This window comes from Glossina fuscipes, unplaced genomic scaffold (assembly GCF_014805625.2).
Source record: "Glossina fuscipes isolate IAEA_lab_2018 unplaced genomic scaffold, Yale_Gfus_2 3, whole genome shotgun sequence".
NCBI classification, from domain to species: Eukaryota; Metazoa; Arthropoda; class Insecta; order Diptera; family Glossinidae; genus Glossina; species Glossina fuscipes.
The window spans coordinates 12,715,127-12,739,343 of NW_023998417.1; the positions used below are offsets into that span (position 1 = coordinate 12,715,127).

At 34.6% G+C, this 24,217-nt stretch overlaps 4 protein-coding genes across 7 annotated transcripts in view; 2 read left to right on the forward strand and 2 right to left on the reverse strand.

Annotated features, from left to right (window-relative positions):
• The window catches only part of LOC119634334 (RYamide receptor), a 121,568-nt gene that overhangs the window by 358 nt on the left and 96,993 nt on the right, over positions 1–24,217 (forward strand). For 2 of the 3 annotated variants that reach the window (XM_038028412.1, XM_038028415.1), the window contains exon 2: positions 14,581–14,948. The gene's annotated coding sequence lies outside the window, so the exon portion shown is untranslated. Of the gene's footprint in view, positions 1–14,158; positions 14,949–24,217 lie in introns of those variants that run through there. The other variant, XM_038028413.1, reaches the window with a different exon arrangement.
• LOC119634338 lies at positions 1,442–7,754 on the forward strand. Its single transcript, XM_038028420.1, has 6 exons — positions 1,442–1,727; positions 5,933–6,196; positions 6,260–6,451; positions 6,507–6,648; positions 6,710–6,865; positions 6,942–7,754. Exons 1-6 carry the CDS (start codon positions 1,652–1,654, stop codon positions 7,345–7,347), a joined length of 1,236 nt encoding a protein of 411 aa, XP_037884348.1. The 5' UTR covers positions 1,442–1,651; the 3' UTR covers positions 7,348–7,754.
• On the reverse strand, positions 8,095–16,520 carry LOC119634336 (aldehyde dehydrogenase, mitochondrial). 2 transcript variants are annotated; one of them, XM_038028419.1, is made up of 8 exons: positions 16,516–16,520; positions 15,488–15,489; positions 11,786–11,838; positions 9,929–10,033; positions 9,716–9,816; positions 9,076–9,650; positions 8,665–9,014; positions 8,095–8,595 (listed from the first exon to the last, which is right to left on the reverse strand). In XM_038028419.1, exons 3-8 carry the CDS (start codon positions 11,822–11,824, stop codon positions 8,284–8,286), a joined length of 1,482 nt encoding a protein of 493 aa, XP_037884347.1. In that variant the 5' UTR covers positions 11,825–11,838; positions 15,488–15,489; positions 16,516–16,520; the 3' UTR covers positions 8,095–8,283. The 2 variants fall into 2 exon arrangements, with proteins under 2 accessions (XP_037884347.1, XP_037884346.1); XM_038028418.1 differs by lacking the exons at positions 15,488–15,489; positions 16,516–16,520 and having other exon boundaries at positions 8,096–8,595; positions 11,786–11,958.
• The window catches only part of LOC119634348 (leucine-rich melanocyte differentiation-associated protein), a 100,977-nt gene continuing 92,250 nt past the window's right edge, over positions 15,491–24,217 (reverse strand). Inside the window, exons 3-7 of the mRNA XM_038028432.1 lie at positions 16,520–16,715; positions 16,225–16,464; positions 16,003–16,151; positions 15,725–15,936; positions 15,491–15,668 (exon numbers count right to left, since the gene is read on the reverse strand). Coding sequence (XP_037884360.1) covers positions 15,604–15,668; positions 15,725–15,936; positions 16,003–16,151; positions 16,225–16,464; positions 16,520–16,567 — 714 coding nt within the window. The 5' untranslated portion in view covers positions 16,568–16,715 and the 3' untranslated portion in view covers positions 15,491–15,603. The remainder of the gene's footprint in view (positions 15,669–15,724; positions 15,937–16,002; positions 16,152–16,224; positions 16,465–16,519; positions 16,716–24,217) is intronic.

A 24,217-nucleotide genomic window follows, 5' to 3' on the forward strand; every position in this document is an offset into this window, starting at 1 on the left:
AACTTTAACACGCTTTTTTCTTTTTCTGAACAAAGTTTTAGTAACGTGCATATCTGTTTGGGGGTGTTTTTCGTTACCGCATTGGGTTCACTGTAGATTTTAACATAATATCAATAACGTTCGTATTAATATTGAATGCTTTTGAATGTTTTTATTAACAAACACAATAGCTACAACGATGTAAGAGATATCTTTTGTTTGGTTGATCTTTTGGTACACCTACCGACTGTTTTCTATCGTACACATATTTGGATAGTTGTCAGGGATATTGAAAAAAGAATATCTGCATTGGTCGCGCGAGTCTCGCATATTCGCCTTAGAAAATGTTATAAAATAAAACGAACTAGCGAACCACAACTACTTACTTACTTAAGTAGTGATCGGCAGTGCATTTTATATGCATGTATTAGTTATGTTGTGAACGCATATACTTGGCACCAACTATGAAGACACAAGGGGATAATAAAACATGCAGACAGGATAACCTAGTTCCTTTTTTGCATTTAAACATACACAAGCGTATGCAGATTGTTTTGCTTGCCTTTCCTAGTCACTTTGTCTACGTAACGTTGTTCAATGAAACTAATACGTAATAACTTGTAAATATGCTTTAAAAAAAAAATATCTCTGCATCTGTGTATGTATGATACAAACTTTAATACACCATTACATTGCACACAATAGTTTCTTACATTTCATATTCAGCTGGAATACAACAAGCAACACATTTCCCTTGAATGAAGTCTTCGCGTGTGTAAGACCCACCTCGATATGTATTGTTTTCATAAAATTTCTGTGTTTTCAGTTTCATTCTAAAGCTGACGCCATCACCTTTACTATAACGAAAATAGTTCAATCACATAGTAAAATAGAAAAGATGACGAGACTATGTCGGGCTTGTGTCGAATTTTTGAAAAGCTATCATCATATACATATATATATATATATATATTTTTTTTTTTCGGGACGATTTTTATTTTATTTCCATTAAATCTTCAATTTTCTAGAGACATGTCTATCCGCTTTTAAAATTGACCCCTGAAAATTCATTGCATGCAAGGCCGCAATCCTTGTCCTGCTTATTAATGAGAACTCCTTTATATTGTTGCGTTTCTTAATCTCAGATGCTTTAATATGTATCGCAAGTGAGTTAAAAAAGTTAACATACTCTCGCTTGAGGAGCACAAAAGCATGTTTGTGTGTATGTGGAAAACGAGAGCGCCAATTTACAAATTTCAATAGTTCCGTCTGGCTTGTAAGGAGAGTTCAGTTTTCAATGATTGCTTAAACTGTTAACGTCTTGAAGAGTCCATAATTTATATATATATATACATATATATAAATATATATACATAAAAGAATATATATAAAAAATGTAATATTTATAGAAATTAATCGCCGATGAGAACATTAAATTAATAAAATTAAAATTGTATTTGTAAAATAAGTGAAAAGAAAAAAGGGAAATCTTCTTAAAAAATTTAATTAAATTAATTTATGTGAAAAGCAAGGCTCTGTAATGCGAAAATATCCACTTCAGTTGGTTGGATTTAATTAAAATGGATACAATTGTTACTGTTAATGTATGCGTCGTCTTATACGAATCAGTTGGCTGATTGGTTGGAATTAATTTCTTATGGACTAAATCGCCATGAAAAATGTAAATTCTTATAAAGGATTTCAAATGCTTAGCAAGGAAGCCCAACAGAATTTGCAATTGTACGAGTGTACGTATTCTTTATGGATGTGTGTGTGTGTGTGTGCATATGTAATTATGAAAAAAACTTTTTGTTCTGGTATGCACGGTGCACGGTATAAGATTAATGTCGAAAGAAGCCTTGCACGGGAAGTGGACGTTCATTTATAAAATACGTATAGGATTTTCTTTAGATCTTTTGTTTTTCTTTTGTCCGACGAAATAGGTTTTGCTAGCCTAAGGTCGCGTTTCTATTTAAATGGGGTTTTTTTATATCATATTTATATCATCGCCAGAAGGAAGAGCGCAAACGTGTTTCGTCATTACATATTCATAACATCGTCAACGAGTACGTAATTTTATATCAACATCCATCTCTCGATCTGTCTGTCCACTCTTATTATGCCGGAAATCATCGCAATTGACTGGAACATTTGAAATTTTGAAAATTCTGTTGTCAATTTTTGTAAACTGGACTGGAGTGGTTTGGACCGACAGAAGGTATTGATAGTAATCAAGTTAATTAGAGGCTTTATAATTGCAAGTAACTCCTTTCATCAGGATAGATCTTTCGATTAAATCGCATATTGTATTCGATTAACGAGTGCTTCTGATGAGAGATCAGACGCGGCTTACGATGTGTAAATAAAGTTTTCAATTTTAAGAAACTTGTGCTTGTGCTTTTACGAAGATTTTCTCATTTCAAATTACCTCAGAGATTAAAGGTCTTTCTATCTTTCAATAATTCATATCTTCATTATGCAACTTTCGTGAGAGCGTAAGCCAGTCACAGTAGATGGTCTTTGTCGTAAAAAAGTCGGTAAATTCAAGATAATTGAATTGATGTTGTCTGGCCTGAAAGAAATGGCGAAAAAAAAAAAGCGTAAAATGCATCACCATTACCACTGCCTATTACTAAAAATAGTATGTACATGTAATTAACGAAATTATTTATCGACAATAAAAAAAAAGAACACGAACATGGTCTATACGAATGTTTTGACAGAAGTGAAGTTTTTTTTTATCCCCTCATTATACATGCAAATATGCCGCAATTTGTACTCTTGATATATTCTGCACTTTGCCGTTCTAATCCTTTGAGGTCATTAGGGCAGATTGTGTTCAATTTCCTAAGTGTTTATATATGCAAAGAAGTGTTGAAATGAAGTCATTGAAAACAAGTTTCGATGTGTACAAAAGAGAAAGGCAGAGTACGAATAACATGAGAAATTTCGCTTCCTTTTCCTTCTCCTCTTCATTCTCGTTTTATTAACTTTGTAACTCTTTCAAGTTATTTTATAAGTGCGCCAATAATTCATAAAAATCCAATGTATTTTTTCTTTACTTCTTTCCTTTCCTTCCTTCTGCGAAAAACGAAACGCATTTTTCGCACTTCATGTTTACATATATATATATATATATGCTACATATCAATACGTGTTTACGTAAAAAAAAAAACTAACTTCGGCATCCGAAAAGAGACACTTGAGCAAGTACAAGTTCACACACAGTTTTTAACCGTCAGCCGTTCTGTCCAGTACTTCTAAAGAACATTAAACCGAAGTGAATATATAAGCGCGGAGATGGTTTAGAAGACGCTTACTGTACTGTAAGTGAGTCATCTCCGTAACTCCCAAATGTACAAATCTTCATTTTGAGACACAAAATTATGGGCCAAAGGGGACCGTGGGTAAGAAAGTTTCTATCGTCCGTCAGTCTCCAAAGAGCTTTCTGCGCGTGTATTTCTTGAGTGTAGCCGCGTCTGTGCAGTGTTTGTTGAATAAAAAGTAATTGCCATTCTTGGACCGCTTCTTTGACGCTTGACATTTACCCTTTTGGTCTAAAAATGTATGTTAAGACGACATTGCTGAACGCATCCATGCGAAATGCACGACATTCCTGTAGGTTTAATTTGAAAACTTGAACACTGAATCCAATATGTAAAGGAACCTCCACATGCGTCCCCGGTTATTATTGCATATTAAATACAATTACTTCATCAATTGCTTTTGTATATGACACCAAATGTTGTGCATTTAATGTTTTATGCAAGCAATTAAAAAATTTTTCTTATTTATCTTTGTCTCTGAGAAATTTTTGACTTTTTTTAAGCTTCAGTCATCCACTTCGCTTTATACTTTCCTTTTCTCTCATCTCCATAGTAGATCATTAAGGCCTTATTAAATGAGATAAAAAATAAATAAATAAATGTCATCACTATTTAGTAAGCGCACTTGCTGACGTCATATTTAAATTAATTTTTAATTTGTAATGCTTCATATGATGATTTGCTCTTACATTTAACTTGTTTGCTATCATCGATAGCCATTACGCGTTGCACGTTTTCGTCAGTCAGTTATTTAGTTTCTTTTTCATGTTACAAACGGAACAATAGACTTGGTACACTCTCATGTTCAATTCAATTACTACGATTTATTTGTTAAATATTTCTTAAACAATTATTCGATGAAGCGATTTGAATATAAGCTGCTTCAGAGACAGTGGCCTTACGACATCGAAATGCTTTACAGAAGAGAAAAAAAATGTCTCTGCTCATTGAGCTCTCTTTAAGTAAAGTTAGCCCGGCGCTAGCTTTAGATTGCGTCCGTTAGCCTTAATGTCATTTGAAAAATGTAGATTTATTCTTGGTGCTTCCTTCCTAACCAAGTGAGCAAGTGTTACTATCAATTCGTTGACATTGCTTGATAAGATAAATTTTAGTGTGTCACGAATCGCTTTTCAATCCGATCAGAGCCCTTTTGCAAAAATCTAAATTATATCTATTACTTAATGTCAATATCGGATTGTTTAAATCCCTTTGTAATAAGCTTGTAATCGTAACATCTCAATATCATTCGAAAGTGAATTGAATTTGTTTACTCTTATCGGTTGCCTACCATTGTTACCATTGTTACCATTACATGTTTGCGAAGGCTTGGGGGTTCATTCACAACTCGGGTCTGTACCGGTTGTGTGTGTGCCTCCGCGCTAGATGTGTACATGCATTTTTTGTTTCTTTCATTTATTTATTTATACATGGATTTTATTCTTTACATACTTTCGCTATCTTCATATTCTTTATTTTTCTTTATATATTTTATATTAGTTTTTAACAATAATTAGCACAAAACTCACTTCTCAGAGTCAATTGAGTTCTCGGCTATTAATTTATTTCAGCTAAATTTCATGTGTAAATAAGTAAAATAGATGAACAAACAAATGCGATTATTTTGATTTTCCAATTAAATGCTTAACGATGAACTGCGTTTCCATATATCGCTTCACTATCTGCTAATTAAATAAAGTTTGTACAGAAAAGTTATACTGTTACGAGCAGTGAGATAAAACTGCTTCTTAACTAACTAGTATTGGAAAATATAAATTTAATCAAAGGAGCAATTCAAACGTTTCTTCTTCTATTACGTTCTTATTTCCTTTCTATTTCTGCTGATTTAAATTTCTTAAATTTCTTACCTGTGGAGCGATTACTTTTTTTTTTCAAAATTCCAAGTAACTGAAAAATTTTTCAGAGCGACATCTGTGGAGCGAAGCAAGTGGTGGGGCCCGCACAATCTATTACATGTCGAAATTCTATCATTGACATGAGTTCAAGGTTCATCTGTCAGTTCAATCGATACGAATCAAAAAACAATAAAATGATCATAGAACGTCATGGACGTCATAGCGTCCTAGTAATAAGTGCAATTACTGAATAAGTAATTATTTCGAAACACGACATTGCCATGGATTGTAGACAATTGATTTTGCATACTTGCATTTGTTAACACTGTTAAAGTCATAGAACTTGACGAGTTTCCTAAATTCTGGTCATTAATAATTTCAAATAAAATTTTCAGGTGTGGCGTCCACAATACAACATGCCAAGCATGTTCGGCAGTTATTGCAATTAGAATCCAATACAAGGCATCAGTGTTTTAAAATGTACCCATAATAACCTATTGTGAATCTGAATTCATTGATGGTTAATTAATAAATCGACTAAGGAGTGTATGGAATACCTTTAGAGAACTTGCACTTCTTCTTGGCATCCGGACATAGTATTGGTTAGGGTAATTAAAACGTTGTCACAGCTTGGTCCAAAAAAAAATAAATAGATAGTCCACATAAGTGAGGAGATTGAATATGCGATTAGATGTATATATTTTGCAGTATGCACACAAGGAGAGTAAGGGTTGAATGTTTTTTATAATTGGATTGTTTTTATCTCAATTTTAGACGCGGTTATTTCCCTTATGATAATTTTGGCTATAACTTCCATTGTATGGAGTCTCACGATGCATATATTATCTGGCGATTTCTATAACGGTTTCATAGGTTTCAAGTTAGCATTTCGCGAACGCGATTTTAATCAACTTAATGAATACGAAATGAATCTATTGCAACGCGATCTCAAACGAATAATCAACGATACCAGAATGTCTTCGTGCGATGATGGCATAAAAGCGGATTTGTTAATAATGTCTAAAGAGAGTTTCGCCGGTAATCGATGGTTGAAATATAATAGAATAGTTCTAGTTAAAAATAAACGATTTTAAATTTCAGTTACTCGTACAAATGGAAAATTTTATAAAGTGAAACAAACATTTCATAATAGTTTGAATAGCGAAGAAACCGATAACACAGACATGTCCACTGCCACTAATAAGGACGACTATCATCGAAGCACAAAGGATTTGAGAAATAATTCAAAGTTTGCTTTCAAATCGGAAGGCGATTGCAAATTCCTGAAGCAAAGCAAGTATTTTCGATGCGACCTATTGATGAATTTAAAATTAATTGTTCATTTTAGTGTCCATTGATGTGCATCGCACTGAATGGTTCCGTAATGTTACGGTGCAATTTATTTATAGCTTTCCATTCCTATCGGAAATTATAGCGATTGTTTGGACGGTAATGTGTTTTGTATTTCAATCGGGCGTTAAAAAGCAATGGTTAGTAAATCGTGAACTTGTGAATGCTAAAGATTGGTTTGTTAAGTGCTGTTTCTTTTAGGGGTTTACCGAAACCTTGGCTTATCGTTATGCCGTCAATTGTAGTGTTTGCACTAATGGTCGTTACCAACGTAGCCTATATAATCTTAGCTAATGGACTTTTAAAGGCATTCTGCCGCGAATTAATAGACAATCTCAATAAAGCCGAAACGATCAGGTGTGTTACGCTTAATTATTGTGATCCTATTGAGAAATGTTAAGCAAACTATAATGACTATTCGAATTTCTTATAGCTGTGGTGATGCTATGTCGGTGTTACGCCCATTTATACGGGATCATGTATTCTCTCATGATGTCTACTTAAATATTTTTCGTATTAGTTATATTATGGCTTTGGTGCTATGGACTTGCGCTCTATTAATAATGATTGCTCGTTTCCTGCTTGCTATCGACTTTCAATTGGTCGATATCGAGATAGATTGTGATACAGAATTACCTGAGTGTGACACAAAAGGCGAGGAATTTGTAGAAATTTTACTACAATCGCCCGTTAAAGAAAAACTGCAAACGCCGCAAACACTAACAGTAACTATCGAAAGGCCAAAATCCGAAGACGATTTCCTAAGTGCCAAATCGCATTTTAGCGATATGGGCGCAAATGTCTTAGAAAATTTGAATGCTACGCAAAAACAAAAATAAAATCAATCTATGAGAAATCATTTTTTTAAATTTACAAATAATATTTTTTAAAAAATCTCAGGAATTATTAGAAATCGAATCTCGTACTATTTTATTTACTTCATTTCACAATCATAGATAAATCTTTAAGGACGTAAAGTGACTTTCTCACAAGGGCACCTTTCTCATTGAATAGATAGTAATTTTTCTGGTTATTGACAGTTTATAAACATACAACTGCAACTTTATGATTAGATGGCCATGCCATTAGCCAGTCGGTCTTGACTTTTCGGAAACCATCACAAGTAGAAGAAACCAGATCCATAGTTAATTTGGGATGGAGAAGAAATTAAAATCGATTCTTTAAGTCTTTCTGGTGTTTTTAGTGCTCTACTGGTTTAATGTTAAAACATTCATCTCAACAGTTTTAATTCATATAATTTGATGACAACTACTCCGTTCACTTAGTCTTTCCACTATTCTATTAGTTGAGAATGTAGGACATTTCTTTTTTTTTATTTAAATATCCGAAAAGTTGGAATACATGGTATGGTCCTCATGTAATTTTCCTAAAACGTTCTATCAAATTCTTTAATGTAAAAGTTATTGCGAGATCTTTGTCTGCAAGATTTTTATTATTTTACAATAATTGCTTTGCTTTCATCTGAAAAATGTTTTGCCTTTGCATCAGTACAGTGTTATTGGTATAAAGTTTAGTTTTGTGTGACTTGCAGGGGGTAGCGTCCAATCCAATAATCAGCAGTAATAATGTCATTATTTCCAAAAATCAATTAAGTCTCTCTTTGGAAAGATGATAACGAAAGTCAATTGCATTTGATGTTATTATTTTTGAAATTTTCTTTTGTGAACAAAATTTAAGGAAACTAAATAAAAGTTAATAAAAAAAAGAACTTTTTTTCTTCTTTGTGCGTTAATCTATCCCACAAGGCGAGAAAGTTAATCCGAAGAAGTTTGATTAAACACTTTCATTGTTATAGTTTTGGTCTCCAAATAGTTATCGAGGCCATCTTTGCCCAATTCACGACCCATACCAGAGTTTTTGTAACCACCGAATGGAGTCTGCGGTAACACGGCGTCATAACAATTGATCCAAACAGAACCAGCGTCAACACTTTGAGCGTATTGCATCGCTTTATTCAAATCATTAGTAATCACGCCAGCAGCTAAGCCATATTGTACATTATTGGCGCGTTCAATTATCTCTTCAACGGTACTGAATTTAAATATGGACTGCACGGGACCGAATATCTTAAAAGAAGAGATTTTTTTTTAAAGAAATTCATGGGAGGGGAGGGGATTACGTTAACTTTGGCTTACCTCTTCTTGAGCTATTCTCATATCATCGGTGACATCCGAGAAAACAGTTGGTTCTATAAAGAAACCTTTTTCGCCAACACGTTTTCCGCCACATTGTAACTTGGCGCCTTCTTCTTTTCCACTTTCTATATAACTCAAAACTTGAGAAAATATTTCATTGTCAATTTGAGGACCTTGCAAGACTTTATCATCGAAAGGATCGCCGACAGTGCGCGACTTTGCTTTAGCGACAGCTTTTGATACAAATTCATCATAAATTTTTTCATGGACATAAGTGCGACTTCCAGCGCAGCAACTTTGACCGTGATTAGAGAACAAAGCCTCGTGTGCAACATTCACAGCGAAGTCAACTGCAAGGCAATAGGTTTATTGTTAATTGACAATCTTGCTATACTAACATAATATATTTACCATCAGCATCATCGAATACTACCAAAGGACTTTTGCCGCCCAATTCCAAGGAAACGCGTTTAAGATTCGATTTAGCGGCAGCTTCCATAACAAGGCGTCCTACAGGAACGGAGCCAGTAAAGGCCACCTTTTGCACGTCGGGATGCTCAGAAATGGCTGCACCAGCAGTGGGTCCGAAACCGGTAACAACATTAATAACACCAGCCGGAAAACCAGCTTCCTTGGCCAACGCAGCCATATGCAAGGCAGTCAACGGAGTTTGCTCCGCAGGTTTCAGAACAATTGTGCAGCCTACAGCCAAAGCTGGACCCCATTTCCAGGCTAGCATCAATAGAGGATAATTCCAGGGTATTATTTGACCTACAACGCCCACCGGTTCTTTACGCGTTATGGTAACAAGATCGTAGCCAACCGGCACTGTATCGCCACAGAATTTATCAGTCCAACCGGCATAATATTTCAAAGTGTCAATCGAATAATCAACATCCAGACAAGCTTCAGTGTACGGTTTGCCATTATCTTGGGTTTCCAAACTCGCCAAAATAGGCTTGTCGCGAGTCATCAGTTCACAAAGTCTAACCGGAAGAAAACAAAGGTAAACAGAGTGATCTATTTTTCAGGTTTTTAAAGGATATTCTACTTGATCATTAAGTCAGTGCGTTGCAAAGGGCTCATTTTACGCCATGGTGAGTTACGTTGGAATGCCTTTTTGGCGGCTGCTACTGCCTTATCAACGTCAGCCTGATAAAAAAAAATTATGCATCAAGGTTTTTAAACTCATTAAAAGGTTATTTGTTTTACATATGCATCATACATATATAAAAGAATAAAATAAATTTTGTTTTTAACTTACTTTATCACCTTCAGCAACATAGGTGATAACATTGTTGGTGGCTGGGTTCACAGTCGCGAATTTCTTATTTGATACAGAAGGAACAAATTCATTGTTGATAAAAAGCTAAAAAAAAAAAAAAAAAACAGCAAAAAGAAAAGAAGACAAGATAGCTGTAATTATAGAAATTTCTGCTTTTATACGATTACGTTTTCATTTAAGTCAAATTTTATACGTCTCGCTTCTAATTCGCAATCTGAAAAGTGCGCTTGACAACAAAAAGGACAAAGCATCTTAATGAACACATATACAAAGGCAAAATGCAATTTCATTTAATTGTTTTAATAACTTAGTATAATTTGCTATAATTCTATAATATTCTTATGACAATGTAAACAACACGCAAACCCTTAAATAACATCTTTTAAAAATGATCTGACAATTTGCGTGCAGTGAACACTTTTCAGTTACCTTTCATTATGGACATACGTAAGTAGATTACAAGTTGTTATATTTTATCTTTATAATGTAAGCTTACACACACACATTTTGTCAAATAAATTTTATACGTGTGTGTGTATATAGGTATATACAGAATCAATTGTCAATATGCGAGCAATTGTGACTTATTCACGGTACCGACATTTGATGCCTGGCACTCTTCGCAAGCGAGATCAATTGTATTTTGTGAAATCATTAGCAATTAGAATATGTCTTCTTAGAAGACATATACACATATGTTGGGCTAATTTCTTTCGATCGTTAACTTTTTATAAAGCTTAAGATTTTCCCTCATTCGGAAAAATAAAAATTGAATAACAAGAATAGCAAGCAGAACTTTTTGCCTGAACTATTTATTTAATGGGAAGATAGGTGGAAGCGACATCAATTTTCCTAACAAAGGACGACTTCTGATGTATTGAAGTGCAAGAAATGGTTCCCCATCAAAGCAATTGATAGTTCATACGAAAAAAAGGTTGGAACTCAAGGTAGGCGAAGCAATGCAATTTCTCGAGCTCTACTGATACTGCTATTTTCGCTCATTTGTATCCAATATATTTGAATTAATAAACGCTTCAATGGGTAAGAAGATTTAATTATTCAATCTAATCTAAATTAACATAATGGTCGACTGCCATACCCTGCTCACGTACAATTATGAGGTTTTCTCCAATGTGCTTAGCATATCAAGCAATTCGTAATAACTCTTTTGTAAGGAGATTCATAATTATCTAACAAAGTTTTCATTAAACATTTATTAATCTGTGCGGCATGGCACTCACAGGGTAATGATGAGAAATCGGGATTGGTTTTGGTTAATATTCTTATAATTCATTTGAAAATTTTTGAGAAAACTATTTAAACGAATATGAACATCTGTTGTACAATTGAAAAAGGGCCGACTGTATGTCATTGTGAGCAAACATTACTTTCATTCATATAAAATGATTGCATTTTGAATATGATCCAAATCGATCGCTGGCTTACATATTTTATATATTTACAAAGTATTCCTATAATTTTTTCACATTCTTTTGCTTTAATTAAGTCAATTTTTCTCCTATCATTGAAAAAATAATCCAGACAAAGAGAGCGCCAGCTATCATTGAATCCCCGCAAATACCTCCCGTATAGCGATAAATAAAAAATGTATTTATTAATAGTTAAAAAACTTGTTGATGCTTTACATACGTATACATATATACAAACATAGCTAAATCTGTGATTGAGATAGTAATTGGATATATATGTAGATCAATATAATATGTTTGAGAAAGCAGTCTCATTGGTGCAAACGTCTCAATCTTTGCAATGTTTACATTAACCCGGTATTTGTATTAAGAGATAACTCAAAAATTTATTCATATATGTACATACCAAAGTGTATTTAGGTTCGGCTGTTGGATTTTTTGCCATTTTTTGTTTTTTTTCTGTGAATTATTTATTTTGCAATACGGTTAAGATATTCTTCTTAATTTTTTTTTATTAAAAGCGCCTTCCTTTTGCCGGCCGGTCTTACGTTGTTTAGCGAAACAAGTGAACAAATAAAACTGAAATATATTTTTCGATTTCTGTGCTTTTATACACCAGTTACTGCCGCTTATTCTCATTTGCAATTCATTATCATGCATTCATGCTTGTGCCTCAACGTTTAGCGTATTTTCTTTGTCATTGCTAATATCTACTGATACCGAATATGAATAGTGTGACCAAACGCTTTTTTTTTCTGCACTGAACGTGCAGGCAGTTTACAGTGACAGCCTGCAACGCGGACCAATGGCCAATTAGAAGATGAAGTACTTACACTTTCACTTTTAAAGCCATCCGGCAATTTAAACCTCACTTTCAATTTTGGAGGAGTCTTTTTATACGACTTATGGGCGGTTGCTAAGTTATACATGGCGGTTCTCAATAATTCTTCTCACGAAATGTGCCCAAAAATATGTTTAAACTAAAATTTTTAATATTATGACGTAAAAGCCGAAGTCATTACGAATATGAAAACCAGAACCACTACTACTATTAGAAAACTTTTGCTTTATTAGATATTGAGCTTTCAAAACAAAAATTGTAATTTTCTAAAAAGATTCTATGTTTTTCGTTTTCGATCAATAGCACTGCCATTATTATATTCAAATGTTTTCATTATTCCTTGGAAAAATCGGACTTTGTTTACATTGGACTTGACCCTGCTACTCATTTATTTTAAATCCTGAATACAAACAACATAATGATTGGTTTACATTGCGGTCTTTTCCTTAGTTCGTAAATATAGTAGGCAAATCGCCTCGCTTTTCAATTATTAAAAACACTCTTTTATTTATCAAATAGTTATAAATATTTAATGCTATGAAGAATAACAACTAATATTCGAATGGTAATCGGCGTGCATCAGGCATTTCAACACGTTTTCAATATTTGCCTCTAAAGTAAGCACAATTACTATAGCGATAGTTGACTTTAAAAAATATTAACCCTAATATTAAGGGCGGCAACAGTTGTACTAATTGTTGGACAGTGAGAAAATTCCTTCAGTAGCTCTTATACTTCAATTTACAAAAAAAAAAATACTACATTACTATCTAAGCGCACGGAGAAGCACAGTTATTTTCACCTGCTTTTGTCATGTGCTCTTTGGAAGGTTTTCCAATCTTAATTCATAAAAATCGTAAGTGGTGAAGTGGTGAACGTTATGCCTGATCGCATTGTTCTGCTTACCTTCGTTGAGCACGTTCTGAAAATTTTATTTTGACTAATGGAAAATTTACAAAAGCTTGTCTCTATAAGCACAAAAGAAACGCTTTTTTTTAAATATTAACTAAGAGAGAGCTTTCACGTATTTTAACTCTCATCTGTTGTTATTGTTTAAGACAAAGTGAAATATGTTCCAACTTCATAGAAACTATTTCAACTTTGACAAAATTTTCTAAAGCGCGTTTTTTTTAATTGTAAATATACTGCAAAAACGCAATTCATTAGAAATCCTAGTTCATACGTTACATATGTATTTCTACTAGAATGCGCAATGTTAAGTCCAGGAAATGACTACATATACCTTGAAATCCCTTATCGTATAGGAAGAAAATCTTATAGATATGAGAAAAGATGATTTCAATTCTAAGCAATTAATTAAAAATGTAGAAGAAATTATATAGTGTTAATAACGATTCTTCAAGCTACTTAAAGATGATTAACTAAAAACTCCCTGACTTGGGTTATGATAAAGCGATTTAGTTATATCGACTATTTAGTTTTCTTTCGCTTTCCCACTTTCCAGAATAAAAGTTGCATGAAGACCGACTAGCCCATAGGTTGGCTCATATGTACGTTTTTATATTCCATTTAAAAGCTATAATTTTACGACTTACTCAGTAAATTGCAAAGTTGCACTTAATATAATTATTTATTCTTAATAGGACCTTTTACGGAAATTGAAAAACGTCTTTATATTTGACCTTTTTTTATATTATGAATTTTGAGTGCGTAATTAAGAGTTGTAACACTAAATTTGAAAAACACATAGGAAAGATGGTAACTCCATATGCAATAAGATGAGAGCTTTACCGTTACTTTAAGAGATAGGTTTTTCTACTCTTTTTTTCTATTCTAGCATACAGCTGTTTTTTTGCGTAAGTAAGCCGGCATTTATTGAACGTAGTTAAAGCAAAATGTGCCACGGTTTTGTAAAAAGGAAAAAGATTTCAGTTCTTTTTCTTTTTAACTGGCAATATATTAAAAAAATGAGACTTTGTAAAAAACCAACAGTTTTTTTGTATAAAAATTATTCTGATCAATTGCTTGCATTTCGTTTGCAAGACAGCAAGAAATTGGCGTCGCATTATTCCGCCATTTTGAGTTATTCTGAATGCAGCGAAAATTCGGGAATATGTGGACAAAATTTAAGAAACAGTCGGTAGTTTTATCTTAAAGTGATCGGAAACGCTTTTTTTCACCCCCAATGCTGTGGCGGCTCCCCTCCTGCTTAATTTCTTTATATGCGTCAGTTTTCTTCATACTTCGGTTTTATAAAAATGAAGATTTCAGTTCGGAGAATACTTTCGAAACACGTTCTTTTTAATTGTCAATATATTAACAAAATGAGAGTTCGTAAAAAACCAACAATTTTTATGTATAAAAATTGTTCTCATCAATTGCTTGCATTTCGTTTGCAGGGCAGCAAGAAATCGGCGTCGCGTTATTCCGTCATTTTGAGTTTTTCTGAATGCAGCGAAAATTCGGGAAAATGCGGACAAAATTTAAGAAACGGTCGGTAGTTTTATGTTAAAGTGATCGGTAACGCTTTTTTTCACCCGCAATGCTGTGGCGGCTCCCCTCCTGCTTCACTTCTTCATATGCACCACTTTTCGTCCTACTTGCAAAAAACGATCGCAAAGAAATACCAACTAAATTAAAGATGCGCAGCTTAAAGAGGGATCAGTCTTCTCTAGCTATGTACATTGTCTACAAGTGCTCATCAGCTCATTACATGCTTCATCTGCTTTCGTCAAGGATGACTAACGTGTCCCAGCATTACAATCAGGTACTGTAACATTATTATTTTATTTAAGAATTACTTGTTATTAGACTGTAATTCCAAAGATGCAGCTATAGTAAGATTTGCAAATCTAAGAACGACGGTTGTATATAAATTATTTTAGACCGAAAAGTCTTGCTGAGCTGCCGAACATTCCTTACTTGTATATATATCCCATATGACCATGGTGCAAACAATATTTATCTCATGTGAATTCTATCTGATGTTCGCCCTGTCGCTATTTGCGCTATTTTAACAGAATATGCTGTATTGACATGCTTTACTTTGAAAATCGCAGTTCGTTCTTATAATTTCTTCCCTGTAAATGTATCTTAAAAAAGAACACTTGAACGTGTCAGCGTTTTTAGGTAAAATCTTTGTGGTAGTATCACTAGTATTTTATTCAGTAAGAAATTTTGGATTATGGCATGGGAAGCATCGATGCAGGACAGTTAATGTTTGTAACTATTGAGTAAGCAGAAGGTTTTAATCTGTTTGGTTCATATTTTAAAAATCAACGGGAAACGTTACGCGCGGGCAAGAACGTCTGCTAAACACCCTACATCACTTCTTCGGAGTGTTGCATACATCCATACACTCTGCTCCACATTTGGGGTAGGGTATAATAATAGTCAAAAATGTAATTTTAATGGGACGATTGTTATAAATCAGAATTTGTTATGTATCGATTGCCCTCCGACTGCAAGCCTTGATAAGATGTTTTTGCTAAAATTTGAAAACAATGATTTCTCCATAGGGGCATTAAAAGAGAACAAATGTACCTGAAAGTTTAGCAATTGTATTATGACTACGAGATGTGTTAGATCTGAGAAATCTTTTAAATTTAGACCACAACGTACCAGATGATAACCATGAGCTGCTGCTGCTATTCGACCCATTCCGCGATGCATGTACGGACATTGCAGACTCATCGACTGCCAAAGCTGAATGATCTAGAAATTTTAATTTAGGTAAAGCTGCAATTAAAGTGTTCCTAAAAAGTGAAAATGATTAAATTGATGAAGTAATTAATTTAATTATTTTTCTGGCATTCACTCACTTGTAATGTTCATATTCGTAGGGCACGTAATCGCTAAACGGCTTAAGGTTTAAATTATCCGGACATATTGGATTGCCGTGTAGACTTAAGTACTCCAAATTAGGGAATATTTTGCTTAGGATATCAGTCGTTGATTTTAAATCGCTGAACTAAAAGCAAAAATGTTGTGTGTTTTTTTTAAGCGAACATGCCCTCTTGTATGCATATTATCAGTAATTTTACTTCGTTTTTATTTAGCATTAAAACGCGCAACCGATCTAATGGTTGCTTCAATTTTTGTAAATGAGCTTCGCGCAAATAATTCCCATCTAGTATAAGACATTTTAATTGAGGGAAGTCATAAATCCATTTTTCTATGCAGTTAAGGCGATTGTAACCCAAGTCAAGATATTCACAATGTCTGCCGTAGTGCTCAATAACTTTCGCACCAACAATTTTGAGATCGCGTTGTGATAAAATTAACTGAAACCATTTAAATCTCACTTGCTGAAAGCCATTCCTTTAACATTGTACTCACTTGTTTCTCATTAAAGCTGCAATCAATCGCTTCATCGTCAAGATCCATTTATTTTTCGTTTTGCCTTTTTGTCCGTCACCTTTTTTTAGTGAACGAATTTCACGAATTATTCTTTGATTCTATTCAGGCTGTATATTATATGGAGATTGTGTCTCTGTTCATCTGCCAAGTGTTTGTCTTTTATTTTGACTCTCTGCTACTTACAAAATATATTATGAATAAAAGCTTTTAAAAACTTTTGAGAAGATTTCATTGCATTTTACTTAATGATGTTAAATACTTTCTCACATGTTGATAACAATGTTAAACTATACGATATGAAATGAAAGAAAAAAACTAAGCTTTTCTCTCGAAGTTTGAAAAAGACGGTAAAAGACCTGGGAAGTCCATGCTCATTAAAATTACAAAAATTATTTTTAAAAATTCGGTCTGTCCCACTTCATAGTTTAGTGGAATTTTCCGAAGTAAAAAGGGAGGTAATATTAAATGGCCTTCTGATGCAAGCACCAGCATACTGTTATAAGCAACTGCAAATAACATAGGAAAGCTTTCATCATCATTAAACGAATACAATAAAACGCATCACTCTTTCAAATAGACTTGCATGTGTACTTAGGCATACAACTTGCCAAAAAAAAAACACATGACACTAGATGTGAGTTACTATTCTCACCTTTAATACAAATCAATACAATTTTTTATCTTATTTTTGTAGAGATGAAGGTAGAATCGCGGTGTCGGGACAATGACTTTTGCGACAACACTAGTATCTCAATTTGTTTCTTTTGAATTTTCACACAAGCAAATTTTCGTGCGATCGCGTATGAATATTATCGGCTTTTATTTTATACACTTGCATACTTCGTAGTTTCATCAATAATATGCAATATTTGCACAATCAATAGCAGAGGACTTCGTCCAAACCTAAAAAATTTCTTGACCGTAATATGCTAAAGCTTCTAGGAATTTGATTAATATTTCATTGGAGAACTAATTGACGTTTACAAAAATCGCAAAATCTTTATATCACATTTATGACAGACTTTGGGACTCTGCTTGTCCATACCAGAGCAAAGGTTTTATTAATAACAATCATTCCATTGCAGGAGATAGCTACTCAATAGATAGAATTTTTCAGATGAGCCTGAGGTGAAATTAATGAAATTCGTATAGTGTGCAATGGGCGAGTTTGGAAAGAAAGGTAACTAGAATGCTATGTGGATTTTGCTCCCAAGTTTTGATGCTTATGAACTTGTCATCAGATTCCTCCATTGTTTTGACCGACTTTTTTGACGTTTTACTTGTGCGCTTCACACTTAGAACATTTGGGCGAGTTGACTGTGCATTGTCAATATCACTCTCAACCTCTTCTGTATTATTTGTGTGGATTCTTGGCTTCTCCAGAAGTAGCAGCTTCGATAGTGCGTTCGGTAATTTTATCTCGTTAATGATATCGATTTGATGGGAGGCTTCATTGACCCAGTAAATGCGTGTTCTACAAAGAGAAAGTTTCCTTTCTAGAAAAAAACGGTTTTTTAACGGAATTTTCCGATATTCGAAAACTGCTGGCATCGTTTCTAGGTAGGCATGCATAGACCATCGCGATCGAATCAATAGTGAATACGAAAATTTAATATTTTTTAAATTATTCCTTTTTTTTTTTTTGCTTTTTCTGTTATCAGAAATATTTTCGTTATATTCGATCGTTTGTAAGTTCAGCCTTTCATATAAAGTTGAACCTATTTTGTCTCATTATTTGTTTCTATTATAAATAAAACCAGGAAGCAGGATATCAAATATAAGTAGAAATAAATTTTGTCAAATTACAACTGAATCAATTTCCAGGAAAAACATCGCAGCGTTTCTTTATTTTATTGCGAAAAGTGCTCTTCTTTTAAAATACCAACGGCATTGGGCAATAAAAATTGACAACGTAAAGGATAGGTAAGCGTGCACCTGCTTTCGATCACCTGGTTGCATTAAGTACAAATTGATTTGAAGGGTAATTTACATCTTAGGAAAAACACAAAGTGTAGCAGCATAACTTGGAAAAAACGAATCATTTGAGTGCCCTAAGTAACGGGAATTAGCTAATCATGACATCATATCGACCAGGTGGTCGCATACTTAGAATCTCCGCTGACAAAAACGTAGTTCTTGCTCTGTTGAGGAATAAAAGAAAAAAACGCTAAATTTCTGACCTTGAAAGAGATAGAAAATGGGACGGAGAGAGAGATAGATCCACTTTAGCTGGTTCTACGATCTTTCTTTGTTTGATTCCACTTCCTTGGTACTGTACTTGTAAGAGCAAACTAAAGAGTAGGCTCTGGGGTTTCGACAAATAGCACACAGATCCCGAATCTGTTGTACTCCATTAATAAGTGTCTTAGTAACTTTTGTTTATGTTTAATGTCGCGCTTTCGCTGACTGGAAGGAATATAAGATTGTCTTAAGTTTGAACTTTCTTTGAAAAAAGTTTCCACAAAAAGTCGTGAATCATGAATACATTTTTTATATCCACTAGCAAGGAATGGATTCATGTTCATTTGGCCAAAATGTTAACAACAGATTAAAACGTCAGAGTTCCTGTTAACATGCATAAGCACATCCTTGAGCAAGATAGAACCAAGCATATGAAATTGATATGAAATGTTTGGATTGAATCTCTGCCATATAATCGCTCCTTAGAACGCTGACGGACAAACTTTTATATGAGGAAAAACCCAATTTTTCATATCTTACGATTGGAGTTGGCTCGTATCAAGGTTAGACGAAGCGATCGGATTCGATTGTCTTTACAAAGAAATTAGATATAATTTTTAGTACTTATCACGAAAATGGAGTAACAATTGGTGTAGGGTGCACAAAGGTTGTCCTTGCCCGACTCTTTACAATTTTTACTTCTCTTTGGCTAAGATAGTTAACCATAAACTGAAGTACAAATAATTTTGTAAAGTTTTGACCCAAGATAATAACCCACGAATATTATCCTTGGTATTTTTTTGTTTGCAAAACTCGGACACCTTTGTTTTAAATCTTAAAAAAATATCATTTAAATAAGTCTATGTTGCTTTGGATAATCACTTTTGTCATTTTTCTTGCACAAAATCCACTGCAGCAGTTTTGAGAATAAATTTATAAAAATTCCCCGATAGCGGAAAGTGTTTCCTTTACCTACTAATCCGCTGTTTTAGTCGCCAACATGTCGCCGGAAGATAATATAAAAATGGTCCGCAATAAAATTGCAGACAGATGCGAAGAGACGGTTTTTTTAAGCAATAAAATTATTTTTCGGGTTTTTGAAAGCACATTGAAATATGCAGTGAACGCGATGGTTTACGCCAACGTATATTTGTGTTCTCTCTCGCAAGCAACAATGACAATTTGCTTTTCCCTGTCTTGTAGCACAATCTTTTCTTTTACAAGCAAATAGCCTGAACATTGATCCTTTGAAACTCTTTGTTTCCTTTGCTTAATTAGTTACTTACTTATTTAGTTCTCGATTGCCTTGCTCGCAATCACGACATAAACATTTCTCTCTTGTGGTTGTGCTGATATTGTTCTATGTCCCAAGTGTTACATTTAATTTTAAATAAATTACATTGAATTGATCTTACAACGAAATGTCGACCGAACAGCAAAATACTAAATTGACAACAAAAGCAATTCTCAATCCGGCAATCTGCGAGAAATGCAAATTAAATATTGTCGGTTCGATCGATCCAATCAATTGCGGTTTTTGCAAAAGTTCTTTTCATCCGGGTTGTGCTAAAAAAATTATGCCATGGTTAACACAGTCCACGGTGGATGTAGCATGCGGAAGTGGCGTGGATCTTGTTTTTAAATGTCATGTGTGTTTGATAGGAGCTGCTTCACCGATTGCGGACATGGAAGTCTTGCAAGTACCGGAACATGATGGAGATAATCGCTCAAATGCAAGTGATGAATTGGATAATTACGTGGTGTTAGAGTTAAATGAGTCCGAGATAGATGACATTTCCTCGGCGCAAAGTAACTCGCCGTTCGAGGACTTAATAAGCGGATCTAAACTCTCCTCTGAAATAAAGGAAAACTGTTTGCCAAAATTAGTTAACATGAATACAGATGCCGCCTCTTCCGATGAAAAAATTGATGATAGTGAAAACGTGGTCGCAGTAACATCCGAGAATAACGCTGATAACTGCCCCTTGAAAGAGGAAGATAAAGTATCTGAACTGTTTTCGCAAGGGGAGAGGGGAGAGGTTTTGTTGAAGCAAGATGGCAATATCTGGAAAGCGTTATATACACAAAGAGTTGATCTCGTAGAAGAATTCGAGGAAACAAGTGTGAGCAACTCGCCTCTGCCGAAGTCACCTGACAGTAGCTTTTGCCATAAAAACGTTGACGTTACCGAAGGGTTTGTGGATGAAAAGAGCGGCAATAAGGCTCGCAGCTTCTACTTCGTACTGGGCATCTCATCTCTTGTAGGTAAAACAAGAAAATTTAACATGACTTCTCGGATAATTGAAAAGCTGACGCCAAAGCAAGATGCTGCCAGTACATCGAAAGAGACATCATGCAAAGAACGCAGTGATAACGAACAAGTAAATGCGGATTCCTCTCGCCCATCACGGAGTACTTCGCCGATTGGATGCTTCGGATCCACCTTTAGCTGCAACACAATACGATCAGTGAAAATATCCAGCTATTTAAGTTGTTGCTGTGCGAAAGTCCGGGAATCGGTAGAGTTTAAGGAATTTTCATAGATTCACTCGGTGCTTGCTCCGTCGCGTTGTATATCAAGAGTAATTAAATTTTGTATTTTCCCTCTCTCAAATAACAGCTTTTTGCATGATATCAATATCAATATTCCCGGCGATAGAACATCAAGGGAGAGAGAGAGAGGAAATAATTCATCAGAAAAAAGGCATTTCTTTGCATCTGTCAACTTATAAACCATAAGATAACGAATGTGAAAATAAAATAATACAATCTACATAGAACTCAGTAAATAAATCGACTTATTATGCTTTACCGATCGGCCCATCAAAAATTACGTAATTTTCATTGATCTCTTTAATACAAACACAAAGATTTAATTATCATATTTTCTCAGTAAATAGATGTAATTGGTAATGTCCCGTTAAATATATAGATGTATGTAAATATTTTGGTCAAAATTCAAATGCCAGGAATATGCGAGTTTTTAATTTAGGCTCAGCTTAGGACATGAACAGAATATGGCAAAATATCGAGATCTTTTTCTAAAATTGTTTCCACAGTTCCATAGCCTATTTCTCAATTGTCTAGGATACTATTTAATTATTCGAAAGCGCTAACTTGTAGATGCCTTCAGGATTGCAATAATAAATAGATGACCCAATGAAAATTTGTAATTCAACTCAAAATTTCAAGTCGTCGATCTTAATACATCAACTAGTAAGGACGGCTAAATACCGCGGGTGCGGGTTCGTCAATGAAAAGCCGAGGCATGAATAGGCGAGAGATTTCATAGCCGTCGGCGCTTCGAATCGATATCAAAGTCTCTTTACGTCCTACAGAAAATTTTATACATTTCTCTTTTATTTACTTGGTATTTTTTCATTAATTGCTGTCTAATAATCCGTCCCTAGCCATTTATTTATAAGTTGAAATCTCATCTCGTCTCCCATCAATGCACGGATGGTTGTCATAGCATAGACCTTTGACTTTTTGGCAGCATTAAGTCACATGATCTAGTCGGCCATATTTTGAACGCGATTTGCGAACAGTGACCGCCAGGCTTTCATTAGTTTTGAAATATTTTTGCATAATGGAAACGCGCTGCTCTCTCGTATAAAACGCTCCATTTGTACTAACCTTAAGCCGCCAGCTGTCGAATTGTCCTTTTTTCTTTGGATTGCAACATTCTGCCGGTAAAGTCGTACGTAAGTCTTTGGATATCCCGTATTTTAACATCACCGCTTTTGCAGTATGGCATGTTTGCTATTTAATGCGATCCTTCGTACACATTTTGGAAGACATATCTGAATCAGTTGAACTGACTTTGAAGCAAAGCTGGTAGATTTTTTGTTGTTTTCCTTTCAAGGTCCTTAGCTAATTAGGGATCAAATGCAATTATTACAAAGAAAGTCTTCGATATATCCTACAGGTGTTTGAGAGAACAAACACATACTGCTTGTAACGTGTACAAAAAAGATTTGAGATTAATTTATCCAAATTTTGAACATAACTAATTTGATGCAAAAAAAATGGAGAAAGTGTTGCTGTTTTACCTGAAAAAATATTTTAACAGGCATCAAAGTATTAGACGAGAAAAAGTAATAACGTAAAAACCGCTCGTACAAAGTAAGTTCATCAAGGAAAGCGGAATATTTGCTTGCGTATGGGCGATAAACTACAAAGACGACCTGATCTACTTTTATAGGTAATATTTTCTCCTTTTCGTTTTGATTTTTCTGTTGTAAAACGCGCGCCTTTACATTGCATACCTGTACGGCAGAGGAAAGGAAGGAAGAAGGATAGATGTGTAAGTGAGATCGCAGTATTGTGTAAATCGCGAGAAAAGGCAACTGGTAGCAAACACGATTTACACGAACGTGGGGTGGTTTGTATCTGTCGCTTACCTGCACTACTAACAGGACAAAAGTCAATAAATCCTTTAAATAGTCCTTTTTCAAGTGTGACGGATTTAGTTTCAATTCAATCGCAGCGGCGCACAAGCTCATAATTAAATCTTTCGAATTTGTTTGATTTCTTCAAATATCCTCTGATTATTAAACGGATCGTAATCTTTTCGTTGCGTGTAAAGTGCATTCATACAGAGATTGCAATCAATTTTTTCGAGTGCTTAATATAAAAAAAAAAAAAATTAAAGGTAAAAATGTCCGGACCAAAACTGACTTGCTGCTCATCGCTGAAAATCGAGATTTGCAAGATATGCAAATTCAAGCTTAATAGTTGCGGGAATCAAATGAAATGCAAAGTTTGCAAAGATTCTTTTCATCGTGATTGTGCGCGGAAAGGTATGCCTTGGGTACCCCAAACGATAAACATAAGCCATGATACGTGCAGCGAGTGCATATTTATGCCAGCTGCGGAACATGCTTTGCCCAAGCGCAAAGTAACATTGTCGACGAAAATTATAGCGCCCTTTGAAAATGAAGTGGAGAGTATAGAATTTTTTACGCAACCCGTGAAAAATACTTTACCACAAGTCAGTGACGCGAACTCCAAGATTGCATCATGCATTCAAAAACTCGATGATTTGGAAACTTTGGTGCTTGTCTCGCCGGCGAACATAGTTAATGCTCGTTCTTTAACCGGAAATAAATTGCCCGAGTATAACCTAACTTCAAATGAGACTAAAGTGGTGGCCATGCCCAAGCGAGGTGCCAAAGCTAGTTCGGAAGTTGCATCAGCTCCTGGAAATGTTGATAATGCGAAAGCGCACCTACACGATATTTATTCAGAACATCTTCCTCCTGCTCTTGAGCGAATTGTATCAAATCTTAATGCTACCGCGGCACGTCTGGAGGAACAACGTTTGCGGATGTCCGAGGAGGTTTTGTCCAAACTAGAAGATATGTCGTCGAAAATGCATTCGTGGGCCAAAAAAGTCGACGAACTGGAAAGTTTTGCTAAAAAGAAAATTTTACAACTAGAGAACAAGAATAATCGGCTGCACTGCTTTATGAATAGAGCAGATATTATCATTAA

What these genes read in the sequence shown, in the direction of transcription:
- LOC119634338 (XM_038028420.1), top strand. Translation starts at nt 1,652, where the DNA reads ATGAAAAATGTAAATTCTTATAAAGGATTTCAAATGCTTAGCAAGGAA. An exon ending in GTCTAAAGAGAGTTTCGCCG is followed by an intron (nt 6,197 to 6,259) that starts GTAATCGATGGT and finishes TTTAAATTTCAG; the next exon opens with TTACTCGTACAAATGGAAAA. An exon ending in AATAAAGCCGAAACGATCAG is followed by an intron (nt 6,866 to 6,941) that starts GTGTGTTACGCT and finishes AATTTCTTATAG; the next exon opens with CTGTGGTGATGCTATGTCGG.
- LOC119634336 (XM_038028419.1), bottom strand. Translation starts at nt 11,824, where the DNA reads ATGGCAAAAAATCCAACAGCCGAACCTAAATACACTTTG. An exon ending in AGTATTCGATGATGCTGATG is followed by an intron (nt 9,015 to 9,075) that starts GTAAATATATTA and finishes ATTGCCTTGCAG; the next exon opens with TTGACTTCGCTGTGAATGTT. An exon ending in TGAGAATAGCTCAAGAAGAG is followed by an intron (nt 8,596 to 8,664) that starts GTAAGCCAAAGT and finishes TCTTCTTTTAAG; the next exon opens with ATATTCGGTCCCGTGCAGTC.